General features: G+C 35.6%; 1 protein-coding gene across 1 annotated transcript; it reads right to left on the bottom strand.

Moving 5' to 3' along the window:
• Positions 1 to 181: 181 nt before the first annotated feature.
• Positions 182 to 16,777, bottom strand: LOC128988758 (pre-mRNA-splicing factor RBM22-like). The gene is made up of 6 exons (XM_054410366.1): positions 16,502 to 16,777; positions 13,375 to 13,428; positions 10,991 to 11,254; positions 7,391 to 7,620; positions 1,766 to 1,909; positions 182 to 876 (listed from the first exon to the last, which is right to left on the bottom strand). The coding sequence occupies exons 1-6, from the start codon at positions 16,553 to 16,555 to the stop codon at positions 273 to 275; spliced, it is 1,350 nt and encodes a 449-aa protein (XP_054266341.1). The 5' UTR covers positions 16,556 to 16,777; the 3' UTR covers positions 182 to 272.
• Between the last annotated feature and the right edge of the window lie 3,128 nt (positions 16,778 to 19,905).

Raw genomic sequence — 19,905 nt, 5'->3', positions numbered from 1 at the left:
TATTGATCTGAAATTTTCTTTTTTACTTGAATAGGCCCTATGTGTAAGAAAGTAAAACCATGTAGTATAATTAAGACCGAATACTGTGATAAAAATAGTACAATTAACTGGTTACAACATGAAACATACAAATTTAATGTCTAGTTCTAGAGATATTTAGGATAAAATTAAATGAACTGGATTAAAGTTTATAAAATATTACACTTATTTATTCAAGCAACTCAATAACTGAGACCATTAAATTATTACAGAGTTGATTATAAAACACGCAACTACTCCCCAGTGCTTTTTTGAGGAGCGCCCAATCTTGAAGGGTCTTGAGAGGGGTAATGTATAGGGATAGTGCCGGGGGGAGCGAGATCCGGGGGTAGAGGAGGAGCAGTACCAGGGGGGACTAGTGGAGGCTGAGGGGCAAACATAGGGGGACGCAGGGGTAAACGCATGTGAGGGGGGAAGAAGAACGGAGTGGGGGGAGGTCCTGGGGGTCTTAACCCCGTGGGAGGACGAGGTAGAGGGGGTAGAGGTAGCATTGGAGGGGGGAGGAACGGCGGTGGAGGAGGATGAGGAATAATCTCTGACTGAGCCAAGTTGAAGAAGTTGTCCTGCAGGTCAGTGGGTGGAGGTGGCAACGCTCCAGGTAGACCAGGTACAGGTTCCAGACTCTCTATGCTCTCCTGGGCTACGGAGGCGGAGGTTTGCCGACCCTGCGATCGACCCCACTTGATGTTCATGCGACGGCCGCCCAAGATCAGCTTGTTAAAGGTCCTCTCTGAGGCCAGCTCAGCAGCAGCACGAGTGGTGAACTGTATAAACGCACACTGCTGTCGAGCTACGTGAGTTATACTTCTGATCTCTCCGTACTGGTAGAAGTGATCCCTGAAAATCATCATTGATAGTTATAAATCTTCCATAAAAAAATTACTGTATCAACAAAGTTTATTTTGTGTTATAAAAAGACTGGCTACAGCAACCAGTGATTACCAAACCAAATGGGTCGTGGAGAGAAATTAAACTCTTGAGTTTTGAGTGGATATATGACCAAAACGGTCCCCTTGGACCCAAAAAAGTAGTTTTTGAAGTGTAAGGGTATGTAAGTGTGGATGTGTAAAGAGCTACAGACCACACACGTGGTCCGATTTTGATGTAATTTGGTATGTAGGTACTCATCCATAGTATCTCCAGGAGTTTTTATTTTTTTTCTGAAATTTAAGTTTGAATCACAATTTTCCATAAAAACCCATCAATTAACAGAAAATTCCAGTTTTCTCAAAAATGGCCCGAATGATTTTGATGCTTAACTCCCATTGCTGTAAAAATTACGGTTCAAAAGTTATTCTTTTCCCATAAAATAATGGAGAATCAGATTTCTGAACAAAGCCAGGTTTGATTAAAATTTTTATGTCATTTGTTGTCATTATTGTCATTGTTGTCAATTTATGTCATTGTCAGATTGCTGATACCGTTTATTTTCCAAATACAATACTAGGAGTAAAGAACTACCGAAATAAAAGTTAACTAGTAAACTTGTTTTAATTTAGTTATAGCCTATGGATTAAGGTAAGTAGTTGGGGGAGCGAGCTAGTCTATTGGTTAGAGCGCGGGACTTTGGTCCATGAGTTTAAACCCTGCAAAATCACCAATGGAGTTGATCTAATTGATAATGCCGCAACCCCTAGGTCAAACCTGAAGTAACGTGGAAAACGTCCCAGGCTCGTGCCTAGCCTAAGACAGAAAATTTGTTAAAAAGTTGTTTGTGTGCTCTAACCTGAGGTCCTTCTCCCCGATCCTGTCTCCGAGGTTGCCCACGTACAGTGTGGTGATGCTCTTGTCTTCGGGAGACTCCAGCTTGGGCATCGCTGACGCTCTCCTCATCAGCTTCTCTGCCACAGGGTCATTGACACCGTAGTACCTGGAATTGAGATTGAATAAAATTCAGGACGAAATGTTTTTCAACTGTTATGTCTGTCATCCTCCAAATAAAAATTTACTAAAAACTACTCAATTACAGTTATTGACAACTAAAAACTGTCACCTTATATAAACAAAACTTTTCCCCAGTAATTTTGTTTTGCAACCAAATTACATTTCATAATCCTCGTCTTAGACTACTAAATCAGGGGCGGCTCTAGGAATATTTTTTTGGGTAGGCCTGACAAGGATCAAGAAAGAGTTTGATCGGGGATGAGGGGTTTGAAAAGCTTTGCCAGCAAAAAGGGGGGAATTTTAAAATTTAAATGCAAAATAATTAGTTTGAATGATATCTCTTTATTTACATAGGCCTATAATTAAATGTCTTTATCTATCTATATCCTCCATACTATTATATAAAAATCTAATGGTGTCTGTCTGTATGTGTGTTACTAATAGATGCAAAAACTACTGAACCAACTGGACTAAAATAAAACAAAAATATAGTTACCATACCAAGGACCATTATAGGACTATTCACATTTCGATACTGACCGTAGGCTTTGCCCCTTTGGCTTTAAAAGTTCTGAGGTGAAGATTTTTAAAGTAAATATTGATTGGTCTCCATGGCTGCGATGAGAACGCTAATAATGTTTGTATAAATTTGCTTTAACATTTAAATGTAAACAAGAAGAACTGCTAAACTGCATATTTCACAATTTCATACAGCTGATACAAAGAAATTAAACATAATATTTTCCATAACTATGAAGTAGGTTTATGTTAATTTAACCTTTTATCATGGATTATTTATTCTAAAACTATGTCAATGATTATATAAAAAAAAGATTCTATAACCGTTGCTTATAGAACGGTATAGTCCTCGTGGTTATAGTCCTTGTATCAACTCCGGCTCTGCTTTGGATTTTTTTAAAGCGTCTAGTTATGAAAATAATGTTATTGATATGATTTCATGGAAACAGTATAAAAATTACAATGTATAGATGTTTTATATGAATTTGGAGGCTACTTTAAATAAATTGTAACTGCTTAACATGTGTTGGATTAACTTAACATAACTTGCACATCACATTGTTTTTTTATATGTATATTTAGGTAAATTAAGTTTTTGTGTTTTGCTAAACCTATGCTTAAATTAAACTAAAGAATATCATCAATACAATAACAAAATTGTACGTCGTTGATTTTTTTTTTATCTGTTGTATATGTGTAACTGTAATTTATTATCAAATGGTAATACAAAATACTCTTATTTTATCTTAACATAGATTTCAGTTCACATTTACTTTATTTGATAAATTTATTATTTGTGTTTTGCCACACCACTGATTAAATTAAACCAAGGAAAACTACATAAAACTAAGAAGTACACAGTGTTCTTTTGTTTCTAAAATCAATGAAATCTGTTACTGAGTGAAAATGTTGAAACGTATGTTTTTATGTCCCTGGCCTTTTACTTCGTAGATACTGAATATGTAGTTTATCATTATGTGTTTTTATATTTTTTGGGACGGGGGCAACATGTTACACACAATTATTTGACTTTAAATAAGTTCTAGGTATTTTTTTTGTATTTTTAAAGTCTCGAAACTCACGACCGTCACGTGTCCCTAGGGTACATTTTGCAACTTTCATGCTGTTTTTAGAATAATTATTCATGCTGAAATATATAATGTCATATTTTTATTACATCAATAGTTATTAAGCTTACGAAAAAGGAGCATATGATAATTTTGTTTTCATTGTAAACTGACTACCATGACTAAATAGGTCTGTCCCTCGATTTGACCATTAGGGAAAAATTTGCAACTTTGGAGAACGACAGTGGCAAGCCTGGCGTCGATGGAGTCAGTTGGTTTTTGAGACTAGTTCGGGGTGTACGTAAGGATTGTAGTGCCGGTCGTTTCGAGTTGAAAGGAGATTAATAAAGGCAAGTTTGTGTTTTTTGTAATTTTGGTGTGTCCATGACCGTACGTAGTCATTTGATAAAGTAGACATGCTGTTAATTTTTGTTTATAAGATATTTCAATAGCTATATTAACCTAGAAGTCCACTTTGTATCCTCGAACATGAGGTGCAGGGCTACCGCCAGAACAGGGCCAAATAACACGTAATGTCACGACCAAAGTTTCACGACCATCGCGGTTTTCTTTACGACCAATCCAGCCTTATGGATTATACTGTGTTTGGTCGTGACAATAACTTAAATATCATTGTAAATTGAACAGTTTAGTTCAATTGAAACACATATTTGTATTATAACTATCAGTGTAATTGAAGGATTGTTTGGAAAGATTTAGATTATTCCAGACAATTCACGACCGTACCGCTTGTCCCTGACCATCATGTTTATGATTTATTTCATAACAATTTCAAAAATTAAAATATCATCATATTTCAATGTTTTATACACAAAAGGAGCACACCTCTCTAAAAACATAACGATTTTACGGGTCTCAGGTAAGTTTTTTCGGAGTTATACAAACTTAAAAAAGATTTTATTGTTTTTTAGCGAATTTCCCATATAGGGAATTAGCGAATTTCCCATATAGGGAATAAGCTATTACCGTAGTACTCATGGTAAGACCTGGACCCGGGACCGATTTTTTTTTTCATTTTGAGGTCCCTAGAGGCCAAAAATAGCATCCGTTCAAATTCATATATATATATATATATATTTATATATATATATATTTATATATATATATATGTGTCCGTTAGCGCGATAGCTCGAGCAAAAATGATCCGATTTTGATGAAATTTGGTACAAACGTGTAAACCTACGTTTATTCGAACGAGTTCGCGAACCAGCATGATCGGACCATGGGAACGGGGGTTTATGGGGGATTTTATGGGGTAAAAATGGGTTTTTCCCATTTTTGACCCAAAAAACTTACAATTTTTGCAATTTCTTTCCAAACTATTTTGTAGAGCTTAAAAAAACAAATAATTTAGTATATTGAAGCGTTATAATGCGCCTAATGGTTACGGAGAAAATTCAAAAAAGTTGTAAATTTAAAATTCCTATGTTATTCTTATGGAGGATAAGTAAACTGTTGTAGTTTGCTTTATTAACATATTTTGCCCAAATTTGGAAAATGTTTTTATTTCTTACTAACTATTAACATTTTACATAAAAAAAACACTTTTATCCTCCCTGTTGCAGCAAACCTAAGTATGTGTTAAACTGATTTGATTTAAATAGGGAATAAATGTGATATTTTTAAGGAGACATTTTAGTGTAACTCCAATTAGGCAAATGGAAATTCGCTTAGTCTGCAGGTTTGCTGCAACGGGGGTATTTTTTTAATTCTTTGAATTTTTTTCTTTTTTTTTAGAAAGTCCAAATTTACCAAAAGCTTAGTGAGCTGTTTTTTTGTATAATTGCCCTAAAAGTAAATTAATTTATAGCAAAACATAGTTATAAAAATAATATTACTATTTTTAATATTCAATTTTATGTCCGTGATGGTCGTTACAACATTTTGTGTTTTTCCATCAAAGATGCTCAATTAATAAAAAATCACCAAACCATGGACATTTTATGAAATTTCAAATGTTAATGAAATAAAAGAAATAATAAAAGTTTCAAAAAAACGTAACAATAGTATATTTCATTACTAGGACCGAAAGTGGCATTTTCCGTCGCGCGCTCAAGTTTTTGTGTGAGGCGAAGCCGAACAAAGGGAACTCCAATTTCACGTGCTAGGCGAAGCCGAGTATGTGAGAGCTATCTTCACATACGAGGCGAAGCCGAGGACGGGAATAATGGAGCGAGTGCTGTGATATGCAGAAAACCCCCAATTTGGAAAAGACTCTAAACCCCAATTTTGAAAACCGTTTACATTGTCTTACCTGGCCTGGCTCTGGTGCACCTCACAAACACTACCCACCAAAACTGACCCCTTGATCAAGTGCACTGGCCTACTTAAAGCAACAGCCTTCAGTAGGTCAGCACAACAAGTTATTGTTTAACAACACTACCAGCCTACTCACACAACATTGCCAAACACTTCCTCTTTACAATATTCGACCCCTTCCATTACAGTGCCGGATAATAACTTTCGGTACGAGTTATAGGTAACGATACTTTTCATCACAACGCAAAAATAACAAACACAGATTAGCAGACCTCATTAATATTACAACTATTTTATTTCTCAATTAATTTGGTTGAACATCAAAATAAAATAAAATCTTCTAAAAGGAATCCTACGTATATTTCTCAATAAATTTTGTTTAAACATGAAAATAAAAGAATAAAGCAACTTTTAACAACACATACAGCATATAGCTGATTCAAATCATTAAATGAAACCGTAACAAAACACTAGCGCGCGTAGAGAATAAATGGAGAACTAATTGGAAGGGAAAATCAGCTGATCGATTTTCCCTCGCCCTAAATTAGAGCTTGGGAAACAACTACTTTCATTGATGTCAGCTGTTATCGAAAATATTTACTTTCGTTACGGAGTAATGAAAAAATTTTAAAAGTGCTTTTCCTGAAAACGTACCTTTCAAAATGTTCACTCTACTATGTTTAATAATGGTAAGTGTGAAAATGTAAAGGGCAATGGACGATGGAACTGATTAAAAGACCTGGTTTGTTTTGTATATTAATTTGTTTGTTGATATTTTTGTAGAGTAGAATCAGAGATGCAATGAAACATATACTGTATTTGCTGTTACATTTTTTTAGTCCTTGATGCTTTGATAATCATATTAGTTTTGTCTGCTGTCTTTAATGCTAAATTATTTGTTTAAAATTTGTTATAGTACTATATATATAGTTTCTTTCATATTTCAAAAGACTGTATTGATAAGGCACAGAAATATTTATAAAGTTTATAACCTGACTTAGTTTTGCTAATGATTTATTGCGAGTGAAGAAACTGAAGATGGAAGGATTTGTGATTTAATATAAAGAAGAGTGAAATGTTAAAAAAATATTCATTTTTTAAATGTAATAAATTAGTAGTAACTTCAAAATTGAAATTTAAAATGTCAATAATAAATAAAAAGATATGTAATGAAGGCAGATGAAATGGTGGTATCCACTACTTACCAGATTTAAAAGTCATAACTTATAAACGTTTCTGTTAAGGCCATAAAAGCTGAATTTTGTTTCTAAAAGCGTTGGCGGATGTGCAACTATTATATGCAACAGATGTAAAGATTAAAATGTTTCTATTTTGTGTCCTCTTCCCGTTGCAAAGCATGGGTACAACAGCTAGTTTATTAATTTTGAAAAATCCACCAACATTTTGGGTAGGCCCGGGCCTAACTGGCCTGCCCACTGGAGCCGCCCCTGCTACTTATTCTGCAAGTGAGTTGAATCAGTAAAAATATTTTGACTGAAATGGCAATTCCAGCAGTAAGTTAGGGGTGTCGCCTGTTTTTTCATATGTGCTAAACTAATGAAAGTTTCTTGTGACGTTAAATGATTGATTGATAATCATACCTGTCTTTGATGTTTTGATCGGCAAGTGGGTCGTCAGGATCCGTCGGTTTCTCGTGACGGTACGGACACTCCTCACCTCTCCGACATTCACCTTTTACCCAAAAGGAGCAGATGTGCGGCCTGTTGCGTTTGTAGTACGGCGTCGTCCGAGCCAGCTTCATCAACATGTCACTGGCAGCCTGTGTCTTACCCACGGAGCCTGCCGCAATTGTCCCGTCAGCTTTTGTCAGCTGTTCAACATATTGCATAAACTCAACAATTGCTTTTGTGTTTTTTTTTGTTTTTTTTTTGCAGCATCACGTAACATTACGTTAATTCTATTGGTCTTAATAGATTGCAAGCCTAAGATTTTCAAAGCTTTTGGATTTTATGAATTGGTGCTTGGTCACTCTAACTTAGGTTTGTCTCAGCTTAGCTCAAAACTTTAAAACAGTTGTGCAGGACCAAAATAATAAAGTTGCCACTGGCAAGACCCAAACAATTCAACATTGTTACATATTTGTTGTTATCAAGCACCAATTGAGATGTGATTGAGCTAACTTATCAAGTTTGTCCTTAAAAAGTATAAAATACGGTAACCTTCTGGGTGTGGTGGAGTTTTTTTTCTTTTTTTGTATGCAGATCTCGTTAAAAAATTTACCTAGGTACTCAAAAAGCCCTTTAACCCTCCGAGTGTCCCTTGTTTTGGCCTTAATGTCTGCCTATTTTTTGCTCATTTGCAAGGTTTTATTAAAACGGATCTGAGAAGCTTGAAAACAATGTTAATTATACTTTTCTATATACCATTTTGTTTGGAAAATCATGGGCTTCAATATTGTACATAAAACATAAGGAACATTTGTTTCTAAAAATTTTTTTAGGTAAAAAAAAATTTTTTGGAAAATTTAAAAAAAAAAAAATAAGTTTGCGCTCAATGAAATTGTATAAATTATAGGCCTATAAATATATTTGAAAATAGCCACTTTGTTCTAAATTTTATGAGGATTACAAATATATAATAATATAAGGAAGTAGATTTGCAAATAAATAAGTTATGGGCAAAAAACAGATTTCAGCACATAGCGTTTAGCTAAGAATGCATAGCCTAACCATAGCTAGGAATCTGGCTGATAATTTACATCAATATCACTACCTACTTCTTCAAGATCATCAACCAGCCCTTCAAAATCACTTAAATCTTCTTATAATGCACCACCACGTATATCACTACTTTTGATTTTAGCGAATTTCCCTATAGGGAAGTAGCTATTACCGTAGGTGGCACGGTAAGACCTAGACCCGGGACCGATTTACTTTTTCATTTTGATGTCCCCAGAGGCCAAAAACACTATTCGTTCAAATTTTTATATATGTATATATATATATATATATATATATAGACTTTTATATATATATATATACGTCCGTGAACGCGATAACTTGAGTAATTTTTGTCCGATTTTGATGAAATTTGGTTTAAAGGTGTAAAGCGGGATAAACTTGAATGAGTTCGCGAACCAGCACGATCGGACCATGGGAACGGGGCTTTACGGGGGGTTTTATGGGGTAAAAATTGGTTTTTCTCACTTTTAACCCTCGAAACACAAAATTTCCCAATTTCTCTTAAGACCTTTTTAAAGAGCTTAAAAAAAAACAAATAATTTAGTGTATAAAAGTATTTTTGTTCGATTATTAGTAATGGAGAAAATTAAAAAAATGTAAATATAAAATCCCCATGTTATTCTTATGGAGAATATTGTCAAATGTTGTAGTTTGCTTGTTCATGAATATATTTTGATCAAACTTGGCAAATTTATTTATTTTGTACTAAGCTATCAATATTTTACTCAAAAACACACTTTATTAGTTTCCTTGTAGCAGCAAACCTAGGTACTCGTTAAACCTAATGTTATTAAAATATATTTAACTGAAAATCAATTCAGACAAATGGAAATTCGCTTAGTCGGCAGGTTTGCTGCGGCGGGGGTATTTAACACTAAAACAATGATAAACGTAATAAAACACATCAGTCATCGGTCCAAGGTTATCCAAGCTGTTTACAAATACGCACGTCAGCTGTCTGCTACAATATTTTCGGAACTAAAATGAATAGCACTTAGAAACAGACCTCTGGAGAAAGCTTATAATCTAACAAAAAGAACGATACCTAACTCGATCCAGTTCAATCCGATTCAGTCAGTCATAGAGCCTTCGCCGTAAACGATGTTCGTGTGTCGAAAAATCGACAAGTGACACTACACAAAGTGTGTCGTGAGTCGTTTTTTCGACAAGTGACGCTCGGAGGGTTAAACTTTTACCATTGACTATTGGATTTAGATTTTACTAAACTATATGTATATATACATATATAAATCCAACTTTGTCTTTGTAGTTAGCCTATATGAATAAAATTCAACATTGAACTTAAAAGAATTCCAGCTAGACCCAAACTTACACACCCTACTCTTTCTGATTCTGATTTTGACACTAGTCACCCTGTCAGTGGCAACTCACTATCCATAGATTTGACGCAAGGCTATTAGACATACGGTACACCAATTACAAATTTTAACACTTTTTGGCAAGGCTTGTATACCAAAACCTAGAGCTCTTACAATATGTTCAATTAGCTACCCTGCTAAGCTAAGGACAGTTAATTCCTTCTCTTTTCAGAGTGGGTTAAACCAATTGTATATGGAAAATGGATAATTTTGAAACTGGCCTATCAATTTTTACAGTAACTTTTGTTAACCTTTTAATCTAGGATGTCCCTTTGGGCATTAAAATACCTCTGCCGCAGCAAACCTGCCGACTAAGCGAATTTCCATTTGTCTGAATTGATTTTCAATTAAATATATTTTAATAACATTAGGGGTAACGAGTACCTAAGTTTGCTGCTACAAGGAAACTAAGAAAGAGTGTTTTTAGTAAAATATTGATAGCTTAGTACAAAATAAATAAATTTGCCAAGTTTGTTCAAAATATATCCATAAACAAGCAAACTACAACATTTGACAATATTTTCCATAAGAATAACATGGGAATTTTAAATTTACAATTTTTTAATTTTCTCCGTTACTAATAGGCCTAACCAAACAAAAATACTTTTATATACTAAATGATTTGTTTTTTTAAGCTTTTTAAAAAGGTCTAAAGAGAAATTGCAAAATTTTGTGTTTTGAGGGTCAAAAGTGAGAAAAACCAATTTTGACCCCATAAAACCCCCCGTAAAGCCCCGTTCCCATGGTCCGATCATGCTGGTTCGCGAACTCATTCAATTTTATCCTGCTTTACACCTTTAAACCAAATTTCATCAAAATCGGACAAAAATTACTCAAGTTATCGCGTTTACGGACGTATATAAAAATTTGAACGAAAGGTGTTTTTGGCCTCTGGGGACATCAAAATGAAAAAGTAAATCGGTCCCGGGTCTAGGTCTTACCGTGCCACCAAGGGTAATAGCTACTTCCCTATAGGGAAATTTGCTAAAAAGGTTAAACAAGGTTAATGAGGTTGAGGAGTCTTAAATTAGGCCTAATTGAATATTAAGAAAGTTTATTTGGATACGTTGAAATGTCCTAGATGAGTGTGACACAGTTTGAACTAACAAATCTAACCTACCTCACTGTCCATATTTTGTATGTAATACTCCTTGTTGACTTCAGAGCGAGGCAGATCGTCCTTGATGCGTAGAGCTGTGTCTCTTACTTGAATGGGTAAACCATACTCAAGGTCCAACAGACACGTCTGGCAAACATTCTTTAACCGAGAACATGTTTGGCAAACTTCGGTCTTCTTAAATCGCATTCTTGCCCCGGGACACCATCGGAAAACAGTGAATGGTCTTGAACATATCTTGCACTCTTTACCATATTTTTCTTTAGTCTGGAAAAATACACTTTTAGATAATTAATTTCTAATTGTAGGCTAATTTGTATCTTGAATACGCATATTAGGTTTATTATATATACCATTTTTGTTAAGTATATTTGATTTGAACGCATATGTTCTATTGTCCTGAGCTTTGGTAGCCTCTTTCACCACCATACCTATACTGAACTCAATGCCGCAATCCGTTTTTCATTTGCATCTTTGGTGTTTGAAATATTGAAATTTTAAATAAGAGAATTTTAATATTTCATCAAGAAAGCTTGATAACCAAAAACGGATTGCGGCATTGAGTTCAGTATAAAAAAGTAGTTCAAAATGATGGGTCACAACACTACCTTCATATTTAAATTGGGTAATTTAAATATGAAGGTAGTGTTGTGACCCATCATTTTGGGTACCCCATCAATTGGGTAATTGATCACATTTCAAAATAGCGGATCCAAGATGGCGGCCGAATAAATTACATCCGTCATTACAAAGTGAAAATAGGTCAACAATGAATGGTGGTGTATACTTATCTTTATCTAGCATTATTTTGAGATTATAGTCTTAGTTTGTAAATGTACAATGTTAAAATGGGCTAAAAATAAAGTTATAAAAAGTCCTCATCACTTTAGAATGGATCAAGATTTTTAAAAACTAATTGCGGCATTGTAATCAGCGTAAAATTCTAGTTTGAAATAATGGGTCACAACCCTACCTTTACATTTGAAAAAAAACTTTGTATCCAATATGGCGGATCCAAGATGGTGGTCAAAAATGTATACTCAGTCAAAATGAAGTACTTACTACTCTACAATGATCTGATATGGTCCGGAGTTCATTTAACTCAATTGGAACTCATTGGAATGGAACTCATTTAAAACTCACCCTGTATAATACGTGACAGGCGATTTCTACGAAACACTACTCCTCCGTTAATAATGGACGGATTTATACAAACGATGTGTCAAAATTAAGTATTTTTCGTGTAGACGCCCCCTTTCACCAATTCCTGTAATAAAAGTTCTCGGGCTTTGCCCCACAGGCCATCAAAATCCTAATGTATTTCTTACGAAGAAAATATTTTGTCTATTTAACAAACAATTTGTATTAATTGCAGCTGTGCATAGTCAACACATATGATACACACAAAAGCGTTCGTTTTCAGTTTTGATAACTGTAGTGGAGTGGTTGATTACTTTATTTTTGAGTTGACTCTTTTAAGTAATCGGAAATTATGACTGTTATTTGTTTTGAAATAACGTCTGGAATACTTTGAAATTGCTCGAATTCGAGCAACAGGTGCACTAGTTTTATCTAATACTTGACCCACTTGTATATAATTTACTACCTTAAGTGTTTTTGTAAACCTGAATGATTTCGTTTTCAAATAAACTACTGTATTTGTCTTTGAAAATACGTACTGTATTAAATTATTTACCACATATATCTAGGCCTTAGTACTTTGAACTTGAGGTTATAAGATCTAAATAGTATTTAATGTATTGTACCGATGGACACACCACACATTTTTTTAAGAAGAATTGTAAGGAATTAGTTTCAGTCCAATTGAGAGAGGGCGCCAAAATAGGTGTTTGCCCCGGGTGCCTAATTACGTCCCTGAAACTAGGTAAGTAAAAAGTCTTCGCTACAAATGGCAATATATTTTAAAAGTCCAAACTATCAAAATCTCATTATTTTAGTGCTTCCTAGTTCTAACTTGTTTTCAAAATAACTATTACCTAGGTTTTATTATACTTCATCACAGTACAGTAAAATAATTCATAATGAGACAAAAATAAACACACAAGCTAAGTAGGGCCTATTTAAATAGGTAAACCTAATACTGTAGGCCTAAACTTCCGGAGGTCTTGGCAATTAAGTGCTGCGCTAAAAACCATTCTGGACAAGGAACTGAAGAAAGGGAAATCCTCATCCTCTCCAAAAAAAAGTAAGTCTGCCACTTAAAAACTGATAAAAAATCAATTACCGTACATTTTAAATCAGTTAAAGACAAAAAATTAAGTTACCTACTATAAGAGTTGGGACTATTTCAATAATAACTTAGCTAAAAATTATTCTAAATAGGTATGTAAAATTTCTAGTTGCTGGTTCTTGATTGATAAACTTACCATTCGGATGTAAGGATTGTCTCCAAGACATGTTTGGCATAGGATTGGGAACTCCTGCAAACAAACATGATTATTCAGATGAACCACATACATACGTGGGCCTACAAGCGATCCACCTTTTTTCATAAAAAATTTAACTAGGCTAATTCAACCTATTTACCCCCGCCTATTTTCTGATGATAAACCACGTCAGTATGTCTCCCCACCAAAAACCCCGAATTCCCACTTGTCCCCTAGAGAGTTGGGGTTATTGCTGGTAGTATCACATTTTTGTCAAAATCACGCTTATTTTAGACGTCAAATCGTTTTGTTTTTTATTTTTGTCGTTTTGGTTGTTTTTTTCTCGTAGGCTTAATGGTCGTTTTCCGTGGAAAAAGAACGTCATTTCCAGAATCAGTGTTTTATAGTAGAATGAAAAATAAAATTCATAAATCGTGTGCACACCCTAAAATGCATATTAACTTAACAATCGATTCTTGGTACAAAATCGGTATGGTAGGCCTAAGCGTTTACCAGTAAGCACAGAGTAAGATTACTTAACTTATTGTATTTTCATTTGCTGAGTTAACATCAACATAACTTAAAGCAATAATTAGCTTATCTTAGGCTTAATTACATTTTCTTAGTATATTTTACAACTCTTTCAAAGAATCAAAATACCCAGGCCTGGACCTAATTATTTACTTAACTTAGGAGGGCCATAAACTGAGTAACAAACAATGAGGTTATAATAGCAGCAAAGTCACTATCATCAGTCAGTACTCATGTAAGAGTAAGTTAACGGATACAGTTTCTTAACTGGGCTATGCTAATATCGATTGAAACTATCAAATTCAAAATATTGATCAATAATCTATATTTTTAAATATATCTATACATATAAAATCTAATGTATGTATGTTTGTTTGTTTGTTTGTCCTTTATGGACTCCGAAACCGCTCGACAGATTGTAATGAAACTTTCAGGCATTATTAAGCATTATTCAAGGATGGTTTGTGTGAAGTTTGGTGCAGATCCGTCAAAAGGGCTCCGCCCCAGTGGCTCTGGAGTTTCCCATGTTAACCTTATGAGTACTCATATTTAAATGGTATTAAAGAATCTTAACAGCTGGTTCACCTAAACAATTTGATTCTGTGATTTTCAATAGCATTAAAAAGTTAATATGTTTGTTAACCAACAGGGTTCAGCACAATTTTTTTTTTTTTTTTATTTATGACAAAGGCTAATTTGCAACCAAAAGGTAAGTGAGCGTAGCAAACGAACTTCATCCTGGAGGCGAGTCAGAGAAGCGAACGAGCTCCAACCCAAAGGTGAGTGAGCGTAGCGAACTAACTTCAACCAGGATGTGATTGAGCCATGCGAACGAGCTCATCTTGAAAATGAACCAACATTTGACATAAAACCACATAGGACAGGACGACGTCTGTCGGGCCAGCTAGTCTATTATAAAAGGCTGCACTTTACTTGACGTCCTACACTCATTCGATTGGTTTTTTTCGATTCGATATTTTCATTTGATTCTTTCATTCGATATATCGTTTGGTTAGTTAAACGATATATCCAATGAAGCAATCGGTTAACCGATATATCGATCGATATTTTCATTCGAATGAGTGTAGGACGTCAAGTAAAGTGCAGCCTTATAAAATTAAACTATCATAACCTAACCTAACCAACCAAACTTGCTAATGGTGAGAAATTTGCATGAAGGTTTACTAATCAAATCGATAGTTTCAATCGATATTAGCATAGCCCAGTTAAGAAACTGTACCCAAGTTAACTCTATTAGGGCCAATCATTTTATGAAATGGATTGCCTGTCAGTAAAAAATAAGGAATGGGCCTAAAGGACTGTTCACACCGGCGTAGCCAGACGTATTAATACTTTTTCGGAATACGTAGCTGACGTAGCTCTTAATGTAATTCATAGAGAGTGTTCACACCGGCGTATTAATACGTGAGCTACGGAAGCTACGGCGCTGCCGCTACGCCGGCTAGCTACGCGTAGCTCGCATCGCCGAATACGCGCATGCGCACTAGCACACCGGACTGTCACCGCCACCCTCCCTCCACCTTATAATAAATTTATTTAAGCGGTAAATGTTGGATTATAACACAAAAATTAAGAATCACTTTAAAAAATCATTAAATCACTATAACAGGTTAATACTCAATGCCATAACATAACAACCAAGAAAACTTTATATGATCAATATAATAATACTTCATCATACGAGTACCTAATGTTCACTAACATTTTGCTTGTAAATCTCCTTATCAAAAAAGTCTCTCTATGGCTTATTATGGTTCATATTGTGGGCTGATATTTATGAAACATTAATGAATTATTTTTAGACATAGGCCTACGTCTTACTTACACCATAGAATATTTTATCATGTAATCCATGGATGAGCAAAATTATTGCATGTTTTCTGATAATATTTATTTTATATTATAATATATCACAAGTTTTATAGTCTACTACTGTATATACGGCCTAAAATTAGAGTGAAACATGTTTATCAACATTAACTCATTAATCAACAGACTTTTCAGGGTATACTATAAAAGCAGCAATTGAACCGTGACAATCTTAACTGAAATCCATAAAACGCTAATAAAAATAAACAATAAAATTACAAAAAAAAAATATTATAATAAAATAAACCAACAACAGCCGGCTCACCGGCTACGTAGCCGTCAGACGTAGCTGCGGTGTGAACAGTGCACGGTCAACGTATTAATACACCGAATACGTCTGCAGACGTCGGGCTACGCCGGTGTGAACAGGCCTTAAGTTAACTTAAGTTAAAACTAGGCCTAGGCTAAGTTTTAATTAATGTTTGTCCTGTATTAATTGACCTAAAGTTAACTCAGGTTATTGTATGTTTCTGTTAAATACCATAAATAGCGTGTAACCTTACCAATCCTACGAATTAATTATTAAAATATAACCTAGGTCTATGCCTAGAGTTAGGTTGGGCAATAACTTATAGGTTACCTAGCGATTTCCACATAGTTAGGCCTTCCACCAACAAAAAAATCTATAAGAAAAATTTGAAAAGCTAAAAGTCAAGTACTGTGCCAATTCTATATGAACTAAGAGAACATTCAGCTTTTTACTTACAGCGTCTTCCCAATTTTGCCTATTGTAAGTATTGGCAGATTTGGACGTCGCCATTGCAGCAACAAAATAATTGTTATTGTGTCACAATTAACGGAGACTCACTATACAGATAAATTAAATTGGGATGTGTAATAGATGCTAAATAAATTCCAAATCTTCATTAATTATTAATCTAAAGTGCAAACTAAATTAAAAGAACACTAATCACAAACAACCAGCCAGAAAGGCAGAGAAGAGCGAGAGGAGAGCTCAATTTTTTGTTGATTGTTTTTTTTTTTATTATGACGGCTTGCCGCCGACGGTTGTGTGTGAGTGGGAGGGGTGGTGGGACTGTTAAAGCACAGTCTAATATAAATAAAGTATAATCTAGGTATCTGTCGGGCGACAAAAAATTCAGCTTATGTCGGGACTGTATAAATTATTTATTGTTAGACTGTGACTGTGTTAAAGCGTGGTTAAAGAATAGAGATCGATGGGTCAAGCAAGAGAGCAGAAAGAAAAGCTAGCAGACCGAAGCTTGACACTTTGTTTGCAGTATTGCAGTTGGCAGAACTGATAAACTGGAACAGTGGAAATGAAAACTGAATTTGATCATTGATCCTTTAATTAAGTAATGTAAAACCATAAATTGTAATCAATTATAGGAGTAAACGTTTGTTTTAATAGGTACTTAAAGTTGGCCGATTTAAATGTGATAAACAAGAAAATAGATGTTTTGTAATTACTCAAAATATATTATTTTCTGTTACAACGATATATAATTTATTATATACCTGTTCCACTCTCTTGGTCAGGTAGTTTGCCTAGATTGAGACAGCTAGGGGTTAGGCCATGCGGCGCACGCCGGACCCGGACCGTGTGAAATCTCCAAAAAGAAACAATTAATAACCCTTCGCCGAGTTGTCCGGCGTAGACGCCGCGTGGCGCTGTTTGTCCGGTGGTAACTCGCGCGTACCATGCGTCCCCGCCGGATCCGGTGTTGGGCTATAGGAGTAGATCTAGATGAGTCTTTTCACACGATGTCCGGCGCATGCCGTACCGGCACGTGAGTTACCGCCGGACACCCCTAGGGCGGAAAAACAAGGCTGCGCGGCTTGACCGCCGGACTCGGTCGACTCAGAGAGTCAGAGATGAAGGGCTATTATTGTTTTATTGTTTTATTGTTTTATTTGTTATTTCACACGGTCCGGCGCGCGCCGCTCGGCCCAACCCCTATGCTGTCTCAACCTTCCTCAAACTACCGGACCGGACCAAGAGGGTGAAACAGGTATATCAGAAATTATATATCATTATTTCAGAAAATTATATAATTAATTAAAGTTATCATAAAACTAATATTTTCGTGTTTGTCCCATGCAAATCAGCCAAGCTTTCAAATCATAATCGCAGAGTATTTCTCTCTGCGATATGAAAATTATATGTATGCCGTATAATATTGTTAAACTATTATACAGCATAGTATCGTATATATATGTAAATAATAAATATACAGGAGCGCTATGCGGTTTCTCATTTTTGACCCTCAAAACACAAAATTTCCCTTTTTCTCTTCTTTTTAAATAGCTAAAAAAACTAATAATTTAGTATATTAAAGTTTTTTTGTACGGATATTAACGTAGGCCATAACATGTGACCTAAGCCCTCAGAGCTCTCACCGTTTCTGGCATTTAGATTCTTTATGACCTACACCGCATCCTCTGGACAAGGTCGAGCTTCTTGGTGCGGAGAATATACCGAATACCCTGTATGTAATGTGTCACACAGGCCCAATTGTCCTCACTCTCCGTCATCATCGGTATGACCGTGTCCACCGACAGCAGTCCTACTAACTGTTGAGCCTATCCGATCCAGGCGGGGCCTTTCCCAACGATGGAAGTGGAAATAGGTATGTTCCACGTCATTGGGAATGCCTGGGCAGTATATGCAATCAGATGACACGGCTTTGTCTATCCTGAACCGGAAAAAGCCGTGACCCGTCAGAAATTGGGTGAAGTAGAAGTCCACCTCTCCGCACCACCGATTAACCCAAAAGGTTGGACTTGCTATATCAGTTCTATCATTCGCCTGGTCCAGCTCCCCGTATCTTCTGTTCCCAGCTCTCCTGCCACAGCTGGTAGGTGTGGATGCGTTCCTCTGTTCGTGCATGGTCCAACCCACGGTGCTGATAAATTGTTTTTCTCTCCGCCGCCATAAAAGTTTGACGGGGATGACTCCAGCAACCACCAGGACGGCAGGTGCTACTCTTTTAGTGCTGCCTGACGCTCCACTCGGGTGAGCCGCATCCTATATACCTCCTTATTGAGAGTGCCTGCCCATACCTCCACACTGTACAAGAGTGCCGTACGGACTGGACCGAAAACAGCGTTACTATCTTAATTAATGGTAATCTTACTTCTTACTAATATTATAAATGTGACAGTTTGTGTGTTTCTTTGTTTGTTTGAAGTTCAATCACGCATTAACTACTGGACGGATTAGGCTGAAATTTGGCATGATGATAGCTCACATTCCTGATTAACATATAGGCATATTCTTATCCCAAAAATCCTTTGGGGATCCGCCCCAGTGGCTCTGTAGTTCCCCATGTTAACCTTATGAGTTTTCATTTTTGAATAGAATTAAAGAATTTAGTCAGCTGTTTCAACTACAAAAAGTTGGTTCTATGATAAGCAAAAGCACTAAAACGTTATAAGATTTACCAACAGGGTGCAGAATTTTTTTGAATTCATGAAACCAGCTAATTTTAACCATACAAAAACTGTGATTTGAAATTAGAACTGTCAAAGTAGTATTGTTTACAGTTATGTTTATGTTTTTAATTTCATGAATAATTGTTGATACTTTGTGAATTTTTAATAATTTATTTTTATCTATTGTTTAGGTGAATTGGTAGAACATTATAGCTATGGTAGATGTGTAATAGTATGTAGTATACTGTACATTTTAAAAAGTAAATGTTATCAAACCGTGTCCTCCCCCATTGCAAACGCAAAGCTCGAGTATAACTGCAATAAGCATTTTATCCTTATACTAGCTGAACCCGGCAGACGTTGTCTTGCCTATTTATTATCCCGCGGGCTTTGCCCCGTTTAACTTCTTAATTTTCAAGATGATCTCGTTCGCATGGCTCAATCACGTCCTGGTTGAAGTTCGTTCGCTACGCTCACTCACCTTTAGGTTGGAGCTAGTTCGCTACGCCACAGAGAAGTAATATAAACGCTAACTCGCCTCCAGGTTGAAGTATGTTCGCTACGCTCACTCACCTTTTGGTTGCTGTTGTCATAAATGTAAAAGAAATAATAGTGCTGCACCCTGTTGGTAATCCTTGTAACTTTAATGCTATTGAACATCATAGAACAGAACCATAGATAAAACATACTCCCTTCAGAACCAACTTGTTTAAT

Source organism: Macrosteles quadrilineatus, unplaced genomic scaffold, assembly GCF_028750875.1.
Source record: "Macrosteles quadrilineatus isolate MER2022 unplaced genomic scaffold, UCM_ALF_1.0 Scaffold_3__2_contigs__length_128488019, whole genome shotgun sequence".
In the NCBI taxonomy this organism is placed as follows: domain Eukaryota; kingdom Metazoa; phylum Arthropoda; class Insecta; order Hemiptera; family Cicadellidae; genus Macrosteles; species Macrosteles quadrilineatus.
Note: the sequence above shows the minus strand (reverse complement) of the source record. Positions and strands in the feature narration are given on the sequence as shown.